The following is a 26107-nucleotide window of genomic DNA, read 5'->3' on the forward strand; positions in this document are numbered from 1 at the left end:
CTGTGCGGATTCTCCAGACTCGTACACCTTTAACACAGCGGTTTAGTGCAGTTAGACTTGATTTGTTTCAGGGAAGTCATCAAATGTGAATTTCACAAAATGCCCAGGTCATATTTCACCCCACAATAAAAAAAGATTTTTAATTATACGTATATTTAAATGTATCATTTATAATGATATCATATAATTAGATCATTTAAATATATATTTAAAATAAACATATATTTTTACTAGGGCTGTCATACGATTAATCGCATCCAAAATAAAAGTTTGTGTTTACATAATATATGTGGGTGCCCTCTGTATAATTATTTTATATATATAAATAACATACACATTCTTGTATATATTTAAGTAATATTTTCATATATATACTGTATATAAATTTATATATAATTTACATTATATATAAATCTAAATATTTTATATATAAATAATATTTTTTCTTAATTATACATGCATGTGTGTGTATTTATATATACAAAGTGCACCCACATATATTATGTAAACACAAACTTTTATTTTGGATGTGATTAATCGCAATTAATCGTTTGACAGCCCTAATTTTTGCATTATCTTCATGGCAAATATGCTGTTTCCTTCATTTTTCTCAATATTCCACCAATAATTTCTTATTTTAACAGTATTTTTTTTTTTTGCAATGAAAATAATATTGTTACAAGCAACACATGACACACATTGAGAAATTTTCGTTACAATTTTTGATTTTGGGATGAAATATTACTTGGCCATTTCTTGACAGATTTTGTGAGATTACATGATCTTTATTGATTTATCATCACGCTGCAGCTGTGAAAGAAAACTACGAATCTTGCACACAAATCTATTTGCGTTTCCAATGGAAAAGCCATTCGATGACCAAAAAAACAATCAAATAGCCTGTGTAGTGCTATATATATTGTTTAATTGAAAGTTAAGATTTGTCACTGATTGCTGAAAACCCTCAGTCATATGTTTTTGAAAAATGTGTATTTCTTAACATATGTAATTGCCTTTATTATTAGTGTTTAGGTGTCTATAGTGAAGCATCTTCTTAAAGGAGAAGGTACCAACTGCACTTTTTAGTGTTATACGTGTCAAAAGATTTTTAGCAATTAGCAGTTGAACGACGCCTCCTATGGGTTATCGGGTGTAAAAGCACTGAGCTGAATGTGCAGTTTCACAGAAAATCCCATCCAGATATTTAGTATTAATTGGTTTAGAGAGAGCGTTTACCCAACCCCCCCTTACCCCCCTGTTAGGTCTTGTTTTGTGAATTAGTTCTTGTCTTATTTCTTGAACCTTTGGAAAACGGCAAAATGGTGTTGTAAGCCTAAAAAGCTCCCGATTGGGTGTCAGTGTTCGGCTGTTTCCAGTGATCGGATCTATTTGGCCTTTTACACCAGCGCAAATTCAATCTCTGTTGTAACTCGATCCAGTTTGCCTTTCAGAATGTCTCTTCACTTACTTTTTGCACAAAAAACAAACAAAAACATGCTCATGTTGTACATCCTCTGCAAATGTTAACCAAATTTGTGTATTTTACATTAATTTCAATGTTGTTATTTTTATGTTGTTATTCTTTAATGTACAAAAGTATGATTGTAAACGTGTGCGTTATTGTTTGTATCATATCACCATGTCTGCTTATGAAAACTACCAACAAACTTGCATTGGCTGGTAAAAAAAAAAATATAAATGTTTAGTTGAAATATATTGATTGTTTATGGAAACCAAGGAACATTACTTTGTTTGATGATCAGCAATAACCCTCTGAATTATTTTCTCTTTTTCTCCACGCCAAACCGAGATCATTAGCTATTGTGTCAAATGGAGTTTAGAGAAAAGGCATTCATGCTGCAGTCACAAATAGGAATTATAAAAAGAAAGTGAAAGGCCATATATATGTATAAAACATATTTGTCTATTTGCAGAATATAGAGAAGAGTGTTCAGGCTTTCAGATTGACACTGCCCAATGCTCCTGTAATCTCACTTGTAAGGGATTATTTGATCGAAGAGCACTCAATTTTCCTATTTCGACCCACTTTTTCATTAGTTTATTGTGCTTGATGGCTGGTTTTTGAATGTGTCATTTCCATGACCTCAAAACCCCATGTAGCATAATATCTCAATCATTGGTGTGTTTTTGATTTGCGGAAGAAAAAAAAAGGTGTGTGACTGAATAATTTATTATTACAAGAATGGTTATTGTGTTCCAGAAATAAATTATTTTCTTGTTTAAAAAAAAAAAAACAGAGTTGCTGTTACATAATTTTTTTGGTATTTATGCTGTTTATTATTTTTATTTATTTTTATTTTTTCACCTTTTTAATATTGCTATCAACTCTTTCAGATAAGCCCATTTTTAAAATACATATTATATAAAGAAGTTATTAATTAATTAAATTAACATTATATAAATATATTAGGATTATATTAGAAGTCTATTATGTTCACCGCGGATGCATTTATTTTAATTTTCATTCATTCATTTTTATTAAAATTAAAATTTATTTAGAATTATAATTATTTAAAATTAAAGGAACTGTTTTTTTATTTAATTTTTTTTATTTTCAATTTATTCCTTTCATGTAAAGTTGAATTTTTTTAACATCATTACTCCAGTCTTCAGTGTCACATGATCCTTCAGAAATCATTATGCTGATTTTCTGCTCAAGAAACATTAATTATTGATTTTGCTGCTTAATATTTTTGTGGAAACCATGGTAAAAAAAAAAAAAATCAGCATTTTATGACATTATAAATGTGCAAACTTCAATAGTGCATATTATTATTTACATGTGCACAATGTAAAAATTTTACTTTTGCCCATTTTATTGAAAATATTTTATTTGTATTTGAAAATGTCAATTACACTTGACAGGCTAAAGCTCTGGTCTAGAAGAACCATGTGGGTTAAAAAGGAAAGCCACAATATTTTATACTTGATACAACCCATTCAGTGTAAAACAACTACGCAACATCTGTATTACCTCTTGGACAAGACTAGTATTTGATTCTCTAATTATTACACTTAATTTTAAAACACAACCAGCACAAAACTTTCTTTTGATCAACTTCAGGCCACGGTTTTCAAGGCAAATGATACATTTCAGTGAGATGAGTAATATTTAATCTCTGCAGTATACTGTACATCTGTCAACAGGTACAGCTTCTTATACTTTTATTGTAATACAAAAGTGGTCAAAAGGATTAAACTATACATGTAATAATTTCCTATATACACTCTTGGAAAAAAATGGTTATTTGGGTTAATATATAGAACATAGGGTGCTTGACCATAAAGGTTCTATATAAAGAAAAATGTCAAATGATTGCGTGTTACTTTCATGTTCAATAGGTTATTTCAATTATTTCTATTGATAAAGTATGCTTACAAGCAGCTTAATTCATAAAATGAAATTAGAAAAAAAAAATCCATAAAAAGGTGCCATGAAGCGCCTGACAGAATCCTTTCTAGAACCTTTTCTTCTAAGAGTGTAGTGACTATATAAAACATTTTAATATTAAACATGCAAACAAAAGGTTGGTGTTTGTCCAAGTGTTGTACTATTGGCTTGGGTCTTTTAAAGGGCTGTATCTTCAGAGCCAAACAGCTTGATCGCCGTCTCTTTGCCGTCACAATTGGGACCCGTCCCCCCGAAATCCGGAGGAAGGATTTCAGCGCCAAAGTCCCTGAAGTAGCCATCCAGCTCGTCACCATGAACAAAAACCTAGATGAACAGGTTCAAAGTTTTCATTTAAACAGTTTCATATGCACATATGATTAGTCCTCAATATGGTGTGAATAAAATGGATTTGTGTCTTTTTTTAGGTGTACAAGGTTTTAAAGGGGTGGTATAATGCCCCTTTTTACAATGCAAAATAAGCATTGTTAGAGTGTGTATGCTAAGTTTTAGCTCAAAATCCCCCACAGATAATTTTTTACAGCGTCTTAAAATTGCCCCTTTTTTGAGGGTCAGTAAAAACGGATCGTTTAGTGTGTCCCTTTAAATGCAAATGAGCTGCTGTACCCGGTATAGAGGGCGGAGCTTCAAGAGCGCACGCGCGTGTGTTAGCAGCTCCTCACATAGACCAGCACTAAAATGTTAGAAATGTTCTGCCTTTTATGTTTAAACTGGAATCTGACAATGATGGAAAGAATGGTTTCTGAATGGTTAGTTATGAATTTATTTGCTGATGTGGAGTTAACCATCTTCAATTAGCAAATTCTGTCATGATAATCTATAAAATCGCTTGTGTGGGAACAACTATAAGATGCTTACAGAGTGATATGGTATTGCATTTGTGTTATGTACTGTATTGCATGCGACAGCTTGAGCTGACTCACAAATAGGCTACTACAACAACTCTTCTCAACATGGACTGGGGTGGGGTTTATGTCAATTTTAGCGTTAGTGATGTCACTAACCCCAGAGGAATGTTGTGTAGTAGTCCCTATCAGCTGTTTGTTGTCCTTAAAAAGCAATTTCTTTAAAAGCAAATATCTTCCTTTGCTTTGAACTTTGAGCATCCTAACTTTGCATGTTAGCTCAAACAGCAAGTTTGAAAAGTGAAATCATAATCAACCATCACTTTTAATCTCCTTTTGAGTTAATTTGTCAGAATAGTGTCATAGTAAACCGTAAAGCTCTTGTGTGTGCCCTGTTCAGATTTTTTTTATACATCCATGATCCACCCCTCACTCCACTCACCCTCTCCAGCAGTTTGCTCTTCATGAAGGGCTTCACCACGTTATAGGTGGTTGTGAAGTACCAGGGCTGGTGGATCACGTGCACCGCCTTGAATCGCGCCGGGAAAGAGTCCTGTATCATACAGACAGCACAAGCTGAATGAGCCAGCACTTCATGATCTTCCTTGTGAGTTATATGAAATTGTTGTGGTTTAAAGGCAGTGTAAGCTGTTACTTGTAACATGTCCACCATCTTCTTCAGCTCGGTGTGTTTGATGCCAGAGGCGTGCTGCATCGTGAAGCCCTTGAAGTTCTCGATGAGGACAAAGCCGTTGATTTGGGTCTCTTCGTTTTCTAAAAGTTTCTCGAGGATTACGCAGTAGGCACGAAGAGTCTGTGAAAAGACACGTGGGGTTACTTTAATTGTTAACAAGAACTAATTGCTAACAAAAAAACATTGAAATAAAATAAATGTTAACTGAAAAGAATATTTTATTTCAGCTAGTTGCCATAGCCTAATTAAGGCATAATTTCTCATTTTATTTTAGTTTTACTTGAAGCACTAAAATAATTATTATTTCAGTTATACTTAATATAATTAAGTATAACTGAAATAAAATAAGAACTGAAGACACATTAAAAAAAGTGTGAAACAAATTAAAACAACAACAACAAAACAAAAAAAAAAACTAAAACTATAGCTATTGCTAAAAATATTATTTTAAACTATAATGGTAGGCTATATCAGTGATACTAAAACGATAGTTGGAGAGAAAGCCTCAGTAAAATATTGTGGTAACACTTTACAATAAGGTTCATATTTTACAGTTAACAACATGAACTAAGAATGAACACTGTAGCAAATGTATTGTTCCTTGTTAGTTCGTGTTAGTTTATTATAGGCTACATGAACTAGGCTAATGTTAACTGAAACTTATTTATTGTAAAGCGTTACCATATTGTCAACTCATTTGTTTTTGAGTAGGCTACTACAGTGCAAGCTTTCTTTTTATATTTAGTGATTAATCTGTATCATTTAAATTTACATCTGCGAAAAGCTTTCAAATTAATCCAGTGTCTTTATCAAACAGCTTCAATGGGCTATATGCACGCATAAGTTCCGCATTTGACGTAAGGATGCTCGTCCATTTCCGGTTGTGTAGATTAAAGCGGAGGAAAACCGGAGAAAACGGGATTATGGCAGAGTCTTCAATATTTACTGTCCTCCCGTCTTTGAAACGAAACGTTCATACGTTTAGATGTAATTTTATATATAGTTATGTTTATTTAATATAATTTTAAAAAGAAGCATAAACACAACGAAGGGTGTCTGTTTTATCTGTTTTTGTGACTAACGTTTCATTAGTAGAACCATGGAGTATAAAATTCAATATAAATTCTCGGTATTGCATTGGACTCTATGATCGGCGGAAGTTATCGAGCATCCCTAATGCTTCACCGGAAATAACGCCGTGCATAGAGCCCATTGGACGTTTGTGGGAAGTCGTGTTTACGACGTCAGGTCAGGTGTGTTCATGTCATTTTCTTCGGAGTAAGATGGCGGTATACACAAAAATACAGCAAGGTTTGTAACTTTATACTTCTAGAAAATGAAAAACAAAGAATATGCATCAGGTGTGTTTTGCTTTTTTATGTTTATTAATTTATGAAGCCACTGTAAACGTGCGCTAGCGCTATGCCTATTAGCCTATTATTAACAATCTTTCCTATTTTGTGCAAGCAGTTAGTTTACTTTGTTGTAAAAAGCCTGACCATAGGCCTAAATACATTGTTTCTCACTGACACACCCCAACTCGTATACATCGGGGCTTAAGAAAATCCCGAGTTTAGCTAACCACTTGGTATGACATGTGGTCGTGACATTTCCGTCATGACTTGAACGTACATTTGCATGTTTGTATGCTTGCTTATAAGCTAAACCATAACAATCTGACAAACGTGTTCTTTTTCCCAGTGAAATGCATTAATGAACTTTAATGACCTCCAACTATTCTTTTGACTTGTCTAATGACTTTTTTTAAAGCTTGATTTAGTTTTCAACTAAAAAACGTGACACTTTCAGTTAACTTACACGACAACGGTGTTTTGGGGCCTGAAAATGCATTTTTTTTTAAATGGGTTTTCAAAGTGGAAGTTTTTTTCTTAAAAAAAAACGATACCATTGAAATCTCTGTAGAAAAACTACAAAAACGCGAATTTGTTGTAATGCATGTAGTGTTTTTATTTATTTATTTATTTATTATTCTTTTTTTTTTTTTTTTTTACAAAATTACTAACTATTCTGGCATGAATACAGCATTTTTAGTCATTTTCGTGGATCTGTGTGATCGTTTTGATAATGGTGTTTGTAATTTCCTTTGTAAATGCAAAGGAAAAAAAAAATCAAATTTTTAGTACATTGTTGTCATGACGTGTAAACATACCTTTATGTACAATATACAGGGTGAATTTAAGTAGCCTAAACTGGGCATTCTTGCTACTCATCTCACCCTGAAAGTGGCCTTATTTACCCGGATTCACTCACAAATTGAACTTTGACTGTTTATACAAGCCAAAATTTCATAAATATCATGCAAACTCTTTTAATTTGGTCATATTTTTTAAGAAAAGCTCAGTATTTTTGAACTGTAGGAAGGCTACGCAAATAGCCCACATACTTCATCAAAAGTGACCTCCTCTAGATCCCAGTTCTCAATGTTGAAGAGCAGCACCACTCGCCCATACTTGTCCCTGGTGGAGAGGATTCGTGGGTAACCGGCTTCAATTGTACTACGCACGGCCTCCGGGGTCAAATTCTCAAACAGCTCCGGATAGTCTCGTCTAAAGCGCACATAACCTGTCAAAGAGGGAGAAAAACAAATAGACTAATCATGATTTGTAGAATGTAAGTGAAAATCTTAGATCTCAACAATGCCTTTCTCACATTTGCCAAGATACCAAAATCTACAAACTACAGCCAGTGTATTCTTCAAAGACCAGATAACCTGAGCTGTTATCCAAATTATTTTACAGTTCTCTATGACAATAATTTACAGTAGTACACAAAAGTGATGGAAACTGACATATTCACCTTTTATTTAAATATTATTCGATGTGTTGAAGATTTTGTAAGTAAATTGTATAGCTTGGACTCAATTTTATTTGTGATGACGCAATGAAACATGCCAAAATGTGCAGACACAATTTTTGTCTAGGCTGTCATGCAAAGAAATTATGAACGCATGTAAGAACAAGACAGAACTGAAATATTAATAAATGAATCGGATTATGCTGGATTATTATTATTATTTTTTTGGCATAGTAAAATAAAACCTGTAGCTGTAGTTTGCCTTTTTTGCCAAATCATTTTCATATAAATACTTTAACCAAGTTTAGTGTTTTGTTCTTCCCTAAACAAAAAAAAAAAAATAGGCCTAGGTAATAAATCTAAGATATTTTCCTCATATTTTGATGGTGTAATCAAAGTGGTAGAATATTTAAAAACAAACATTTCCTCCAGACATCACTTTTTGCAACTCCTGTATGTGTAGTAAAAAATAAGATATTTCAGGAGCTATGAAAGGTCTGTTTTGTGAGCATGTTTGGGAACATTACTTTTAAAATTAATGTTACAATTTTGCGTTACTCCCTAAAAAATGTAACTAATTGCGTTACTTGATTACTTTTTGTGTAAAGTAATGCATTATGTTTCTTTTTGTGTTACTTTCTCTATTTTTCTGCCACCCAGAATGGCAGCACATCCGAAAGGTTTGCAATTTCTTCGGGATTAATAATTTTTTACTTTATTTACATCAGCCAAAAGTTTGCACAAGGCACCTTTACTCCTGATTTCTCTCAACTTCGGTCAGTCAATAAATGGGAAAACAAAGTAACTTGCATTATTTGACAAAGTAACAGAAATATTTTGTTGTAAATTTAAACATAATGTGTGACTTTTCTAGTTACTTGAAAAAAGTAATCTGATTACTTGTAATGTTTTACCCCCAACACTGAATAATAGCAATACTGTTTCTTGTCATTCTCTCTTAATGTGTTTGTCTCCATTAATGCAGTATTTCGTCCTGTTTCTCATGCATTTAAAGGTTCAGTCATGTGTGCAAGTGTTTCTGTGGGCTGTGCATGTGTATTAGAAATGCCAGATTGTGTGAAATATGCAGAACATCAAAGCCCAGCCTGTCTGGCTGTTCTCAGCCCCTTTGAGAAAGAGAACCTGCCCTATTTGTGCACAAAGGGTCTCTTTGAAAGTTTCGTTAAAGCCCCAATTAAAGCAGAGATTTTGTCCCTGTCCCAGAGACGAGGAGGTCTGAGGATGCGTAGATGAAGACAAAAGCATATTTAGATGGTCACAATAACACGGCCTAGCTGGGAAACAATGGAGCAAACGTGTAAATGCATTGATGCCACGGTATAGCGCTTTACCTTTCAAAAGCTCGTGTGCTCTCTTCACGTCAAACTTGCGTGCGCGTATGAATCTCAGCAGAAGGGAATCTGGTTTGTCCCTGAATTTTTCTTGCACAGCTTTGGCCAGATCGTCCCCTTCGTCCGCCTTTTCTTTTATCATGGCCCTCAATTCCTTTATAGAAGACACTTTCCTCTCCTCCGTTTCATTTAGTTCATCTTTAGCCTTTGAGATAGGAAGGTACATTTACATTTATGTGGAACTTAAAGATACATGTGTTTATAGCAGCGTGTAGTACAGTGATACCTTCTGTTTTGTGTGATCCAAGACTTTCTTACAGGGTCCGTACACCGGGCCGTGGTCCTTAACAGTCAGATGTTCGAGCTTAGCACGTAATGCTTGTTCCTCCTCAGACACCATGCGAAATGTTCCAGTCTAATGGGATGAAAAGGAAAATAAGCATTATATTGTCACAGACAAGAGGGTTAGAGAAAACTAATCTGTGTCTACATAACCCTGCTGGTTAGATCTGCAACTCTTAGTAAACCAGTGACTGTTTAATAATCCCTATCACATGACCCCCTTGAACACCTTGAGAAACAAGAGATTATTTCATCCCACGGAGTGCATTCAACAGTGGAGTTAATGCAGTCTTTTAAGTGCTTATTATGGAAGTAGAAATAATAGTGTACTTACAGCAGCCATGATGCTGAGATGCTCCAGTGGCTGAACGGAAACTGTAAAAATGATATTTCATATTTGGTCACTTTATTATTTTTTTTTAGATTTAATCAATTTGAGAATTAAATAAAGCTACACATTTTGCATTTAGATGATCTAATTTATAAATAAAGCCATATATTATTTTGAAAAAAAAAAAAAAAAGGTCATGGGAAGGTTTATCCCTAAAACCGTATTCTGGACAAATGTGCAAAATAGTTTTGATTTATTTTTAAAAAATACTTCTCTTCATCTGAGCGGTACAAGACTTGGCTACTTTTCCTAAGTTTGCCTCCTGAACACACACAAATTTTTTTTTTGACTCAATTCTACAATGTTAAGTGGGTGAAAAAAAACAACTAATCTTGCATTTGGGTCAAAAATGGGCACCCATAGAAATGAATGGGAAAAACTGTAATTTAGAGCATTCTAAAATAAGCCAAAATAAGATGACAGCAAAGTCACTTCATCTTTAGGTTTTAGCTCTAAGAACGTATTGGAATGATATTTTAATGTAGTTAAAAAATAAAACATAAAATAAGCATAATTTGCATAGAAAATATGGTACTTTTTGAAGTAAATAAATTCAAAAATACCACCAAAATAAAAATGTGGATTTAGGGCTATAAAGTGAATACGGTTTGAGGGCTACTCTTAGGATCGTTTTTCCAAAAAGGCTTTTTGAATCTCTGCTGCAATAATCTTCAATTTATTTAAGATTAACTTTTATGACTCATTTTCAATCTGGGCATCATTTAGTTACTTTATATATATATATATATATATATATATATATATATATATATATATATATTTCATTAATTAATGTGAAGTTTAAGTCTATACTTGATGTAAACATAAAAATTGAACGTTCCAGGATTTACTGATGCAGTAGCCTAATAATTTAAATACATAACTGATGGGAAAAAAGCAAATGTAATTTAGTCATATTAATTCAAACTCCATTTAAATATATTTATAAAAGGGAATATTGGCTTGAGAAAACCTTGTTTGAAAGTTTTTTGGGGAAAAAACAAAACATTTCATCAAGCAATTTTCCTGATCAGAGAACAGAATAAACTCCCGAGATTTGTAAGACGACAACAAACAATTGAAATGGCAACTAATGGATTAAGCTAAATACCAGCATCAGTCATTTAATAAAAAGCATGTTTGAAGTATCAGTCAGTGGACCCTGAATCTAGCTCAGCATCCTCTTAGCCTGTCAGCTCAGACACAGCAAGCCTGCAACTTTAATAACACTCAAAGACTGTGACTTACCTCAGCCGAGGGCGATTCAGAAGTGACTCGGAGAGGAGAGGGGCGATGAGGACTGTGGAGGGCTGAGATTAACCTGTCACACCCCATAACTCACAACAGATTCATGTAAGCTACATAATAAACACGCATGAGGGGAGGGGCCGAACGGGACCAACAACTAAACATCATCTGGTGGACAAAAATGAGTGTGATCTACAGTAATTTCAGGGATACGACTGTTGTTTTGTTTAATGGTTGAGTTTATGATGATGAGCTATACGCAAACTTGTTTTACGTAAACAAGAAACATAGAACAGATCAGTAGTTCATAAAAAAAATGTCAATCCATGGTTTCATGACATTTCTAACTAATGAACTGCTCTCATTATATTATGCAATTCGATTTTAACATTTCTACAAAAAAACTTGGCATCAGATGCAAGGGTTTACGGCAAAAGAACAAAAACAAAAAAAGTATACCCAGAATTTTCTTTACAAAAAATATTGTTGGTTTAACTTAAAAAATGAAGTAACCCAGTTGCCTTAAAATTTCAAGTTCATTGAAATGGAAAAAGTGAGTTCATATAATCAATGAGATTGATTTAATCATTAGATACTCAAATAATATATCTGAAATAAATAAATTATTTAAGGTGATTTGACAAAAGAAAAAATATTGTGATTACAAATCATGAAAATATTTTTTTCAGTGTAATTTTTCTTGAATGAAGATACATTTACTTGAGAAGCAAAGTGATTTATTTATTTTTTTGATTCCCCGGATGTTCGAGATTTAGTCCGATCCATGTCAGCCTTTCTCACTTGTTGTGACAGTTAACCCATTCCACTCATACACCATACACACGTCAAAGTAGCTGGAGCAACTTTTCTCTATTCACGGATATGAAGAGGCGCACGGGCGAGTGACGCATGTACGCAATTTCCTGCAAAAACCATCCTGCCCTGTCTAAAACGCTTTATAATAGGCTTAACATAGTGAATCAGGGTAAGACAAAAACACGTTTTGGAAAAAATAATTAAATAGTCCCTGTAAAGTCAAAATTAAGTATGTGTTCTGAGTTTGTCACACCACAGAAAAAAAATGTGTTTACAATAACTAATTATATTAACCAGTAACAGCGGATTATCAGTGAATCCCAGTTGTCTCTGACGAAAGTTTATAGAACTATCCCGTGTAAAATGATCACTTCACAGAGGCGGGTGTTGGCGGTGATCCTCAGCTCTCCATCTAGGTTGAGCGCCAAACAGATGCAAATGTGCTCTATTGTTAGAGGAGGGGGCAGCCTCAGTGGCCTCAGTGCGTCATCAAGTTGGGATGTGTCTACGAGCTCTTGGGCTCCAGTGCGTCATCGAGCCCTGTTTTATCCCCGCCCAAAAAATCAGGAAAATAGCAATGGTGAAAAACTGTTTAACGGTCTAACTCCACATTTCAGTACTTCACAGTTCACAGTCTTTGTAATATGTTTTAGCAATATATTTCTAACATTAATGTGTTTTTTAGAATTGCCTTTACAGGGACTTTAATTTTGAACCAGAAAAGTTACATAGTGTACCTTTTAGTGTGATTTTTGTTTTTTTTATTTTTTATGGAAAATGTAATGATCTATGGAATTACTTATGCCCTTTATACAGAAGCCTCTGTCCACTGAATGAGGACGCACAGATCTACAGAGAGCAGTGATGCGGTGAACGGTGAGCACTGAACATATTTTCTCTGTCACGCTCCATTTATGATGTGTACTGTTGGTGATGTTCACAAAGAAAATGTGAATAGATTACATTAGCAATATAGCAAATAATATACTAAGTAACTGATTACCATTGTTTGATCTTTCAAGTTTTTAAATGTTTGCAGTTTGGAGAATGGATGGGTTTGAATTTTTTTTTTTACTTTTGGAGGTCACAATGTAGTACAAATAGTACAATGTAGAATTGTGTATTTTTTCCATTATTTAAAATAAATTCAATTGTGGTCCGTCACTTAGAATGCCCTTTAAGTTTTGCACGGTCAAGAACTCACATTGTCTTCCAAAAAAAAAAAAAAAAGCCCTTTAATTTGTACTCTATCTCAGAGGTTTTTCAACTTTCTAGCTATTTTGCAACACGTTAGTAAGCTGTTTTCTGTAAATGTGTGAGACTTCCCATTCAGTAACCGCTATATAAATAAATTGAAGAATGACAAAGTGCAGTAAAAGGTTGTGCTACAAACCAGTGTGTTCAAAATTTCCAGTTTGCAAAATCAAGTAGCTTATAACAAGCTATTTTGCACAGCAAAAATAAGTGGATGTAACAGTCTTTTCTTCACTATTGTGACGTATATCCAAGTGAATAAGAAAAAAAATTTAGTCTGGGACTTGATTTTGTCCAAGGGGAATTGATTGGATGGCCGTGGTTTGCTATTGGTCGATCTCATGTGAGTGACAGGTTGTCCCGCCCTAACAGCAGTAAACACATCATCAGGGAAGAGATGTCTCTGCAAGAGGGAGGGGAATCTATTTTGATTAAATATTATGAGGGAACATGATTTTTTTTTTATTATTTCGATAATAATTATTGCAATATTCCATTAGTAAGAATGGTCAATTTTGATTTCATGGTGACTTTAAAAAAATAATAAGGTGGATAGCAAAAACAAGAGTGTTTGAGGTTACCAGAAGTAGTCAACAGATGCAGCTGGTGCTTAAAATTTCATTTCAAGGAGCAAGATGGCAGCCAAATCCCTGGAGTGTCTCCCATTCACCCCATCCGCACCTACTCTGTGTAAAGATTTAGCTCTGGTGATCTGGATTAGAGCCTTGAATCTCTGCTTTGATTTAGTCCCAGACTATATTAGATCAACACATACAAGCTGCAAATTAAATAGAAATTCTTTTTATAACAAAATATAACAGTTAATTCTTGATTCCCTTAAAACTATGCCAGCCCAAACCAAGCGCACGTACGGATTGTGATCTGAAAGGCATTAATCCTGTGAGTGACCATTGACTGAGTTTCACAATAAGATTATTAAACGCATTTTGTAGGACATTGGGTTTATAATCCTCGCTCCGCAATCCTTGATGTTGTTCCTTCTTTATTATACAGCGAGCACTTTTTGTAACCAATAATATATTATAAATAAAAATAAGCTTTTCCAAAATGAAAAGATTTAGCCACCATTTACGAAATTGCAGTCCTGCTTGGCCTCGTTTCATTCATAATTGCAGTGAATACTAACAATTCAGTGTGAAGGGGGGGATTTAGGACAAGCGACAGGTCTGCACAGATGCCATCCATTCAGGCATGTAAGCAAAAAGCCGATAATGAGCAGTGGAGGAGCAGTTCTTGTACGTGTCCGTCACAAACCCTGCTGCTCTGCTGCACATGCACAAACGAACAACCCTCCCCGTCCCGGCAGCCCCAGTCATTGTCTACAGAAAAGCTCCTCGGTACATAGCTATTCACTCATTAGTGCTGCACTTTTTTATAGTGGCCCCAAAAACTATTTGGACACTTATTTCACACTTAATGCAAAGGCATTTATTTTAAGTCTGGATTAAATACATCTTTTTTCATTCTAATTTGGTGAACAATTTTTCTATGTGCATGTGATTGAGGAATGGGATGGATATTAAAGTGTATTAAAATGGCATCTGTTTGTTTTAGTCAAGATTATGCTAAAATATACTTCCCTCAACTATATTTAAGTTCCCAATGAAGAGCCAACCCTCAACTTTGAAAATTCCCACTTTATTCCCATAAATTCCTGTTAATTCCCTCACTGTAAAAAAATATTGATGGTTTAACTTAAAAAAGTAAGTAACCTGGTTAATTGAACTGGAAAAAGTGAGTTAATACAATGAAGGAGATTAATTTAACCATCAGAAACTCAAAATGATATGTTATCTGAACTAAATAAATTATTTAAGTTGATTTGACAAAAGAAAAAATGTTGTGATTACTACACTGTAAAAAAATATTGTTGGTTTAACTTAAAGTAAGTAACCTGGGTTGCCTTAAAATGTTAAGTTGATTGAACTGGAAAAAGTGAGTTAATACAATGAAGTAGATTAATTTAACCATCAGAAACTCAAAATAATAAGTTATCTTAACTAAAGAAATTATTATAAAGTTGATTTGACAAAAGAAAATATGTTGTGATAACAAATCTCGAAAATATTTTTTACAGTGCTTAAATTCCCATTAATTCCCATTGAAAGTTTCCATCTTTGAATATTCCCAGATTTTTTCTATCCTATATGCAATATGTAGCCATATACATTTCATATTATGCTAAACAGTTGTAACATAATGAGTGTCATCCAGTTATCATCTGTATCTGGAATATAAAAAGTTGCATTTTTAATTCAGTTAAAACATACCTTTGAGCAGTTTTGTTAAATAACAACCCAAAAGAGATGTATATATTATGGGTTCACAGTGGGAAAGGTTGAGCACAATACATAGTGGGATACAGTTTCTCTTGCAGTATGGTCTGGTTGAATGCTGTACAACTCATTGAATACTGAAAATTAACATATTGCAATATACATTATACTGCAAAAATAGTACTAGAAATATGCAATTTTTAAACAGTCAATACTTTACCGTTATTGTATGTAGAAGTCTAATTTTGAGGCTAAATCATGTTTTGAATCACGTTTCAGATCCTATATGCTTTTCTGCGGCTCCTAACAAAGCATGTTGAGAATGAAAGAAAAGAAAAAAAAAACTAGTAACTTCTCTCAGTATGCCTAAACATTAACTTTCAGAAGACTTTGGGGGCCGTTCACACAGAACTTGTTTTTCAATTCCACTATTTCCATTGTTTTTCAATGTAAACGTGTGCTAGGCGAACATGTTTGAGCGTCTATTGCAGAATCTCGTACATCACTCTGCAATCTAAAAGCGGTGCTCAAGTTAGAATAAATTCAACTTTTAAAAACATTTTTTTTCGCTCCACTGCCCTCATTTTTTAAGAGGAACATGTTCCGTGTGAACCGGCCCTTAGTGTGTTTGGTAATGACATTTAAAGCAGAATAAGTAGCATGTCATTTGTTATTTCTCTATCTAAAGGCACAGTCTGCACTAAAACATAATGCTCTTTCCACTAGTTGGAAATGCATTATTTAATGGTTTAAATATTCTTCATAATCATACATTTAATATGGTTAAGGACCATATACATTTGTGTTCTTTAATGAACACACCACATTTCAACCCAGTTTACTGTGGAATCTTATGATTTTATATGATCATGAATACAAACCGTTCAAACATTTGGCTGTCTTGAAAATGTACTGTGGCACATAAAGTGGGAAAAACAGTGTTTACAGTACATAACAATAATAAAGATAAAGAAATATGTCAGTTAATGTTCATAATGTACGAAAATTTAGTATTTTAGTATTTAATATACATGTATAATACTTTTTGATTAAGGAAACGGGTGCTTTTGTGGATCAAGGAGACAACACAAAAGTGGCATGAAAACAATTTCATTGACAAAATTTGACCAGTTAAAAAAGTTAAATCAAATTCAAGTAAAAATATTTATAAGTCCCAATTTGCAGGTGAGATACTGTTCTTCAATTCTGAAATCTGGTCAGCAAAATCATTTTTCTCCACCATAAGTCATTTAAAACACTTTTTGAAACTCATTGTAAAATGATCTGGTAAAAGTAAAAAACGTTTCGCTTGTAAAAAAAAAAAAAACAGAGTCTCGGTTCCTCTATAAAACAAGCAAAGTGAACCTTTCGTTTTCTTGAAATCATGCACAGTCTGGGAAGTCTCATCCAGTTTTCAACCCAAAAAACTCAAACCAGCCATTACTGAGAATCCACAGAGGAGGAAGAGAACTTTGAGCAGTGGCCGCTCAGGGGAGTTCAGTTCATGGGGAAGGATCTCTAAGAAGGTGATGTAGATAAAGGTCCCGGCCGCCAATCCCTCTAGCACCGCCTGGATGAAAGCACCGTCCTCCAGCCGAGCCTCGATCACTAGAATGCCGATAGCAATGCCGAGAGGAGACATCACAGCGAAGACCGTCACGTAGAGCAACACCCACATGGGCTTGACCGCGCTCTGAACCAGCTTCACTGACAGACTGAAGACAATGATGCTCTTGTGAACCAGGATAGCAATGCAGATCTCCAACACCTGAGCAGAAAGAATTAGTCATTTCAAAAATAAATATCAAAGTTTAAGTTTTATAAGCACAAATGCTCGCCTTGCTCTTTTCTGTGATGTGCATTCGTGACTCTCCTGTTCTAACTTCTTTTTTCTAGTCATTTCGTTCGTTGAATAAACCAGATGATTTGTTCGTTTTGATGAATCAGGTCGAACAGGAGAATCGAGCAAGGTGAGCATTTGTGCTTATAAAACTGTGCTAAAAAGCCCTTTGAAGCTGCACTGAAACTGTCTTTTGGACCTTGAACCGTCCATTATAAGGAGAAAAATCCTGGAATGTTTTCATCAAAAACCTTAATTTCTTTTTGACTGAAGAAAGAAAGACATGGACATCTTGGATGACATGGGGGTGAGTAAATTTTCAGCAAAAGTGAACTACTCCTTTAAGGGGAAATGGAACTTAAACCATGAGGAACATAACATGCTCCAAGAGTTTGGGTTGCCTTAGTATTGTAATTTTACATTTGAAGTTCTGAACTGTATATTTTCATATATTCTGTACCTTTATATTATTTTCTGTTCCAAAGATGAAAGAAAAAGTAAGTCATACAGGTTTGGAACAATGTGAGGTTGAGTAATTGATGGAAGAATTTTTATATATGTGGGTGAACTGACCCTTCGACATTTATCCAGAGATGTGGCATCCTAAGAACATAACAGGACGAAACCCAACAAACACAGAATGATTTTGAGTCACAATGCGAAATCGGACTGTAAACCTTTGAACCTAAAACTTTATCAGTTTTCTAACAAGGTCAGCACAGTGACTCAACACAGAGTTGTCTTGTCAAACAAAACAAAACTCAATAAATCACCTTAGTGTCTGTGGTCTGCAAGCCAATAGCCAAACCCTCAAACACAGAGTGTAGAGAGAGAGACAAGAAGAGCATGAAGGAGCGGAAGGACGAGTGCGCATGAAAATCCACGTGGATGTGGTGACTACTCCCCTCCAGATCATTCAGCGAGTTCTGTCCGTGGGCATGACCGTGACCCGCGGGAGCTAAAAGAGGAGCCGTCTCCTCATTTCTGCGGCCCTCTGTGCAGCTCAGAACCAATTTCTCTAAGATCAAGACGGTGAAGAAGCCACACGCCATGATAAACTCTGCAAGCGGGAAGCCCTCCTGCAAGATGAGGAGAATTCGTATTAGAAACATGGAATCAACATATTGACTTTAACAGAGCAACTCCATAATTGATATAAATAATTCAGTGAGCTCACATCAAGGCCTTGTTTTTGTAGCACTACATGTATGTCGGAGAGGTAGTCTGGGATGATGTCTAATAAACAAGCGGACAGGAAGACGCCTCCTGCGAAGCAGCTCACAAAACTCAGGACGGCTCTGTGGGTTGCTGGAAACAAAGAAAAATCACAATCAAAGTCACGTTACATTGATTAATGGTGCCGCTGATTGACATGAATGGTGCAATCTTTCTCTAATCACTCGTTTTAGCTTATCAGTTTCAGAAGGAGCCCAGAAATAATTAAATCACATCAGCAGAACTGATCATTTTATTGACTCACAACCAAACGTTTTAGGTGTAAATGTAATTGAATTAAGTAACTAAGTAATTATGGAATTATTAATTAAGTAATTAAGTCAAGAGTTGATGACATTTTACTCAACTATAATTCTGATAACCGTGAGAAAAAAACACATCCTTTTCTGGTTGCACAAGCAATTATTTGTGTCTAAGGTAAAGCCTGCTGACAAAATAATAGATATTTAATAATTCACAACACATTTGGGTTACTATAGATCACAGTGGTCGTTTAGTAGCTGTTTTTGCTTGTTTAAGCATGTTCAAACACCAGTTTCACTTCCACCCTTATGCACATCTGTAATATGAGAGTAAACTGAACTGTATGTTTAGAGAAAACTTCATCAGCTGACTCTCATGTGTTTGTATAAACCTGAGAAAATTCCTTATGGTTTGGTACATGTATTAACCTATAGTGTTTGGACATAAGCATACACACATAAACACACGTATCCACATGTGAATAGATGCGTAATATACATAGTACTGTACATAAATACATAGCTGTGCTGCAATGAGGCGACAAATGAAAGAAAGCATCATGAATAGGACAGTAAAAAATCGATGACAACACCCCAAAATGACTTAAATGATTATTTACCTGTTCCACTAGTCTCTTGAAACCATTTCATCCGCGCTGGGATGAAACCAAAAAATAAAGTTAAGATCAACAGCCCAACCAGCGCTCCCACTTTCACCTGTAGCAGGTAATGCATCTCGACAATGACAACTCAAATGAAACTAAATGTAAACAAACAGTGGAGAGAGGACAGGCGCCTCTACCAAACTCTGATAACTAAAGTATCGGTAAATGCTCTAATGTATAATGTCTTTGAATGATGAACCCCATGATTTGATGTTCATGAGGGTTTAGCGGTTCATTCTGATTCTGATCACACGACTTGCCAATGCATGTTTGTCAGTCGCTCGTCCCGCCCATTGACTTTTTGACGTAGACTTCCGGCTTGTTTAATCGCTCAACGTTCAAACAGAACGTCTATAATGCTACTGAAATATATACAATTCCGTCGTTATATTTAACATTTTAAATAAAAGTATGAACATTAATCTATAGATGTCTAAAATATAATATCTGAGGACATTAAAAGAGTGCATTTTGGTTTTTGAGCCGCCGAACGCCCCCTGAAGGAAGATTTTGTTACCTCAGTACGACAGTATTTCGTTATTTCCACTTCTTGCAGTTCAGTGCTTTGACTGCATGGCATAGAGCTGCGGTTCCCTGAATGACTAAACCACACATGACTGCCTTGTGACTGAGAAAAAAAGTCATATCAGTATTGATGTAAAACTAAATTGTTTGCTCCGTGCGTCTTATATTTATTTTACTGAGAAAAATAGAGAAGTTGCAGAATTATTTTGTTTGTTAGAGCCCGAGTTAGGTAGTGCTAGGATGACCATATTTTGATTACTAAAAATCAGGACACTCGGCCTGGCAAACAGATCATCAAATGATACTCAAAGTTTACTCAAAGATGCCTTATTAATTTCAAAACACAAGTAGGCTATGCCTCCTCTGTATGGATGGAAAATGGTTATATTACAAGACACAAATTCAGATAGTCTTCTCAGAGGTTACTCAACATATTTTATTTTGACAGGTTTCAAAAGTAATGATAGAAATAATGTCTCTTCTGTATTAGAAAAATAAATATATAACAAATAACTAAAAGAAATACATCCAAATAGAACAAAAATAGCTCACACAAACTTACAAAATTAACTAACAAAATATACGTATAACTTTAGTTTTCTTCCTCTTTTACCCTGTTATTCTTCCTCATTCTTCTTGTTTGTCCATCTATATTTTGCTGTAGAGCTGATCTTTCCCAGCAGTTTTTTGAAAACCAGGACATTTTCATCACTCTATAAAAACAGCCAGGGGTGCGTTTCCCGAAAGCATCGTTGGCCAACTATGGTCGCAAGTTGGTCGCAATTTCCATTGAACTCTAATGGAAAACGACGGAACTTGCGACCATAGTTGGCTAACGATGCTTTCGGGAAACGCACCCCAGGGTGGCCAGGACAGGATGTGAAAACAGGACATGTCCTGGGAAAACAGGACTCATGGTCACCCTAGGTAGTGCTACTTTTTATTCTTTATTTTTCACTTCTACCCAACTGGCTGATGGATTACCAGTCATATACATTGTAGTGTTCCCATTCATATACCAATAATAACCCAGCAAACATGCTCCTTTGGGGCCCGAATGGGGCCATTGTACTGTGGGTGTGGGCCAAGATACAGCCGTGAGATGCGGGGCACGTGTGGCCCAAAGTGTGAGCTGACTATTGGCTGGCCCACACTAATTGGGCCCACAACAAACCCCTTAGGGTTAGACCCACTGGGGGCCTGTGTGGGTTTTCTGGGTTGCACACAGTAAATCATCATAGGGGCCCAAATGGGCAAAACTGCTATGGGCCCCGCATGGGCTAACTGGGGCCTGTATGGGTTTTTCTGAGGGCAAGCCAAAATGTGGGCTTGTCCACAGAAAGCCCACATGGGGCCCCAAAGGGTTTGCCCTTACCAACACTTTCCTACAGAAAACCCACACTTAGTGGGCCCACACTGGCATGTTTGCTGGGAAATGTATTTTTAGGCTACAATAATTCTGGTCATCAAGTCAGACCAGTGTTCTGAGACTTTTCCCTATCACTATTCACACTATCACAAACACTTTTGTTTTGTTTTCTGTACTTCTTAACTGTAGAAAGCTATTTGTGATATTTTTAAGAATTGTAAGCAGTCTCAAGAAAACAAATAAGACTGCTTGTGTCATAGGCTACTATTTAGTAATATTAGTTTTGTATTTTCTTGAATTTTCTTTCTTCTGAAAATTAGTTAATGTCTTTCTGAATGCCCAAGTTTGACCTGTACTATTGCTTGAAACCTAACAAACGAAACAGAACCTACTACATCCACATGTGGATTGCTAGCTTTTTCCCCACTGGAACAAATGGTGCTAGAACAGGCTTATTTAAAGTATTATTATTTTAGGTAAGCAGGAATTAATTGTCTCAACCAGACATGTGATTCAGAGATGTAAAAGTAAGGGCCTAAAATGAACACTTGTCTGACAACACATTATTTTGGGGAACAAAAATATGAGCTGAGGAGGAAAATGATGTTTCAATGCTTTTGTGTTCGCTTGCAAAAATTTGGTGTTTTTCCAAGAAGCTTTGCTTGCAAAGGCATTGAAATAGGCTATAATCTTTCCTTCGATTTCATATACTTTGCATGACCATATTTACTTGTTATTTTGCACATTGGACCAAAAGATGCTTTGCTACAGTTAGTTTAACATGCCTCAATAAGTTATGATAGACTTAGATCTGCGATCTCTTTTAACTGTTTTTATTTTTTACAATTCAGTTATAGACATCATGCAACTAATACTTTTTTTCTCATTTAGCTATGTTTTGGAGCTTTGTTTTAGTTATATGCATCTCAGAGCAAACAAACAAGCTGACTGCTGTGTGCGATTTGAGTGGAGTTAGTCAAAGGCATGAGGAGTAAAGTTTCTCATTTAATATTCCTGCAGCCAACCGAGCTCCATGCTGCCGAGTGACCGCCGCTCCCTCAGGCATCAATAATACAAGAGGAAGTTATTGTTCCGCTGCAGGCGACAGCAACACAGAATTAAAAGGCTTGTGGGGAGGCTGCGCTAGGCCTTTCACTCAACCCACTCAGGTTTCAGATGCTGTAGACAGGATTCGGACAAGAGAGAGATGATTTCAAACATCAGTGAAGGGCCTGATTGTGTGGCCCTTAGGGACACTTTTGTTTTATGAAAGCTGTAGGCGACCTGCTGGCTGCCACATAAGAAAACCATACCCATGTGGACAAGGGTACCATTTTATGTCCGTGTTGGCGCAGGTGGAAAATTACCTCATGAGATGTCAGATTGAGCAATAAAAAATGGCGTGTAGTGATTCAATTATGATTAAGTGGTTTATGTAAGCTTTTAAGGAGAAAAAATATGTTGACAAAATACAAAAAGAACGTAAATGTACTAAAATTTTAACTTAAATTAAAATGGAAACTGATTATTAAGCTAATTCAAAATATTAATAAGCACTATAATAGTAAATTAAAACACTGGCATATATCATTATAACCAAAAATAATATGTGTTATACATTTTTTGGAATATCACCATCAAAATAACTATTAGGTTGATTGTTTATTATGCAGCCAATGTGTATTATCTAATGTATATCTACTGCTCCATTTTAGCCTCAGTCGGAGTAATGACCTACCTTTGTAACTCCTTTAATCTTAATTACTATGAAATTGCCTTGTGATACAAGAGTATACCCTCTTAAAGTTCCTTGGCCTTTCTCTTTTCTCATATTACATGCCGGAGTCTCTGGCCTCTCACTCCAGCACAGTCAGCTGGCACATGATGGGACGATGTCGCTGAAACGTGAAGCTTTAGCTTTTGAGTATCCAATTGAATCTCAAAGACTGGGAGGGGGAGCGGATCAAAAAGTGACAAATGCTGAGGGAGAGAGAGGGAGAGAGAGAGAGAGATAGAAAGAGAGACTGAGAAATAATTAGCTCACACTCACAATCCTTTGACACATCCAATCTATTTTCACAGATACGGACAGGATTAAACAGACACAACAGCTTATACATGTATGTAAGTAGCTACTGGAAAAAATTATTTGTTCATTTGTGTTTTACAAATGTGTTACAAATGTTTACAAGTGTTTTACAAATGTAGAAAATGCCAGAATTTAATGTTTTATTTTACAAGTAAATGCATTTAGACAAGTATTGCAAAAAAGTTGTAATAGAATTTTACAAATCCATGAATAATCCACATTTAATAACATTTAATACAGAAAATAATTGTTTACTATTTATTCTTTTAGACTCGGTTTAGACTTAAAGTGGCAAACTTTTCTTTGTGAAAGTTTAGCCAAGTGACAGTGGATAGTCATTAAGATTTCATGTGCACTCCACAGTGCGACACTTTACTCTCTGAATGTCTCTGTCAGCTCCTAAAGGAACATAAATGCAGTCTTACAAGGACAACAAAATGACTTTGTCCGTGCTACCTTGAGGCAAAGGAACTTAGGATGGGCAAGTTGGGAATTGTTGTGATTTTGCTTTTACTGGAACAAGTATCAGCCATTGCTGAAGGTAAGACAATCATGGCTGTTGTTGGTACAATAACTCAATTTGTCTCAATGTCTAACTTCACTGATTCTTCCTCTCATATTAGCGAGCAAAAAAGAGGACCAGAAGGAGGCGATTTTGAAAGAGCTTGTTGAGATATGGAGGAAAGGTGGAGGATGGAACCCACACAGAGTACAGCCACCAGTAGAAATACAAAAGGATCAACAAATTCATTCCATAGTGAGGAGCATTATGGGAGGTCTCAAGTCTCTAGGTGTCCTGCCAAGGAAAAGCACGAGTCTCCCATCTTTAAACAAAGCCTTCGATCGAAACAGGTTGTCAGGATTCCTTTATAACATCTCCATGTATCTGCAAGAGATGAGCGCAGAGATAGATGATCGTCAGCAAGCTTTTAGTGACGACCAGTTTTGGGAGAACCTGCTCTATTCTCTTCTTCAGACTGGAAGGGAAACATCTCTTGGAATATGGGATGGGAAAAGTCCCCCGCGACCCACTTTCAGACTCCAGGATCTGTTTCTTTCGCTCAGGGGCAGCCCACATTGGGATGGACTTCTTGGGTTGGTACAGAGCATTTTGACCCTCACTGAACGGCAGCCTCAAAAACCCATCTTGACTTTTGTTTCTCAGAATTGGAAGACCATCAGCGCCTTGCTTGAAACCGTCCTTCAAGCCATGGTCAGTGGGACGTATGGCCAGGCCGTCGCAGGTCTCCAGGGTTTCATCTGTGTCCTGAAAGGACGAAATGATTGTGGCTTTAACCTAAGCTGGCTTGAGCAGCTCATCAGCTTTATGGAGACCAGGAACTGGAAACCTGTGGTCAGTCTACACCCTGTGAGTGTGGAAAACAACCAAAGAGATTCCACACTCTCCACGGGGCGTTTTAAACCCTTCTTCGTGCCACCCGAGGTGCTTCGTGAGGAGCAGCTCTTGTTGAACAAGTCGGGCACTGATTCAGAGAGCCTTGCTTCTATGCAGGCGCTGCTTCTTCAGGCTTTGTCAAGGTCAAACGCAGGAGAAAGGGCGGCACAGTTCGCGGAGCGTAATCCCGCCCTCCTGCAGGGCTTGGATAACCTCAGACATGGATTTATGCACAATGTTGGCCGCAGTGTGTATAGTAATCTGAGAAGAAAAGTGTCACATATGACCAAGGCACTGCTGGATGATGTAAGCATCATGGTGGGCGAATCACAGTACAGTCATCATGGAAGATGTTCCGTAGGCAAGTATAGTTTTTTAGCCTTTAACAGGCTCTAGCATATGGATGCATATAGTTAACCTGTAACATTCATTATCTAATGAATGATCTTGTTCTGTCTGCAAGAACTATAAGCATGTGGGGTGGTAAGACACATGCCTTTGGTGTGAGAGACCCGGGTTGGAATCCACTGCGAGACACCAATGTGTCCCTGAGCAAGCCAATTAGTCCACACTACTGCGTTTTCGTTTAAAAGCGGAGAATTAAAACGAATACGATCTCCGTCCACACCAGCGTTTTATCTGCATATTAGAATTGATCTCCGTCCACATTAAAACGACTGAAAACGCGGATCACGTGAACATTCACCAACACTGGGCATGCGCGTGCCGGTGTAAACAGTGGCTGACGAATCAGGGAAGGATACGTCATGACTGATAACACCCAATCATAGAGCCGACATCGTTTCTAAACTCCTCCGTTTTGTTCCGTCTACACTAACGCCCTCCGGAGATTCAAAACGCAAAATGGAGCTGCAGCGTTTCTAAACTTCTCCATTTTAGGTCTTCGTTTTTTCCGTTTTAGTCTGGACGGGAGGTGAAAACGTAGCAAAAGGTCTCGTGGACGTGTAGTCTCGTGTAGTGTGGACGGGGCCTTAACCCCTAGTTGCTCCAGAGGCGTGCGACCTCTGACATATATAGCAATTATATAGTGTAAGTCGCTTTGGATAAAAGTGTCAGCTAAATGAATAAATGTAAATGTAAGCATTCAAACCTCAAAACCTTTGAACAAGACTTTAAAGAGTTAGTTCACCCAAGAATTAAAATTATGTCATTAATGACTCACCCTCATGTCGTCCCAAGCCCGTAAGACCTCCGTTCATCTTCGGAACACAGTTTAAGATATTTTAGATTTAGTCCGAGAG

General features: G+C 36.1%; 3 protein-coding genes across 5 annotated transcripts in view; 1 reads left to right on the forward strand and 2 right to left on the reverse strand.

Moving 5' to 3' along the window:
- Positions 1-2832: 2832 nt before the first annotated feature.
- On the reverse strand, positions 2833-11150 carry rlbp1a (retinaldehyde binding protein 1a). The gene is made up of 8 exons (XM_039658363.2): positions 11117-11150; positions 9812-9852; positions 9422-9550; positions 9136-9340; positions 7374-7552; positions 4931-5089; positions 4718-4828; positions 2833-3736 (listed from the first exon to the last, which is right to left on the reverse strand). Exons 2-8 carry the CDS (start codon positions 9818-9820, stop codon positions 3590-3592), a joined length of 939 nt encoding a protein of 312 aa, XP_039514297.1. The 5' UTR covers positions 9821-9852; positions 11117-11150; the 3' UTR covers positions 2833-3589.
- The window catches only part of LOC120470084 (stereocilin), a 37930-nt gene continuing 17609 nt past the window's right edge, over positions 5787-26107 (forward strand). For 2 of the 3 annotated variants that reach the window (XM_089129820.1, XM_089129835.1), the window contains exons 1-5: positions 5787-6280; positions 12749-12808; positions 23443-23484; positions 23846-23990; positions 24073-25206. In XM_089129820.1, coding sequence (XP_088985946.1) covers positions 23927-23990; positions 24073-25206 — 1198 coding nt within the window. In that variant the 5' untranslated portion in view covers positions 5787-6280; positions 12749-12808; positions 23443-23484; positions 23846-23926. The remainder of the gene's footprint in view (positions 6281-12748; positions 12809-23442; positions 23485-23845; positions 23991-24072; positions 25207-26107) is intronic. The other variant, XM_089129826.1, reaches the window with a different exon arrangement.
- slc39a1 (solute carrier family 39 member 1) lies at positions 16480-19739 on the reverse strand. Its single transcript, XM_039659510.2, has 4 exons — positions 19422-19739; positions 18501-18631; positions 18097-18402; positions 16480-17251 (listed from the first exon to the last, which is right to left on the reverse strand). The coding sequence occupies exons 1-4, from the start codon at positions 19534-19536 to the stop codon at positions 16898-16900; spliced, it is 906 nt and encodes a 301-aa protein (XP_039515444.2). The 5' UTR covers positions 19537-19739; the 3' UTR covers positions 16480-16897.

This window comes from Pimephales promelas, chromosome 1 (genome assembly GCF_988280905.1).
Source record: "Pimephales promelas chromosome 1, fPimPro1.hap1.1, whole genome shotgun sequence".
NCBI lineage: Eukaryota > Metazoa > Chordata > Actinopteri > Cypriniformes > Leuciscidae > Pimephales > Pimephales promelas.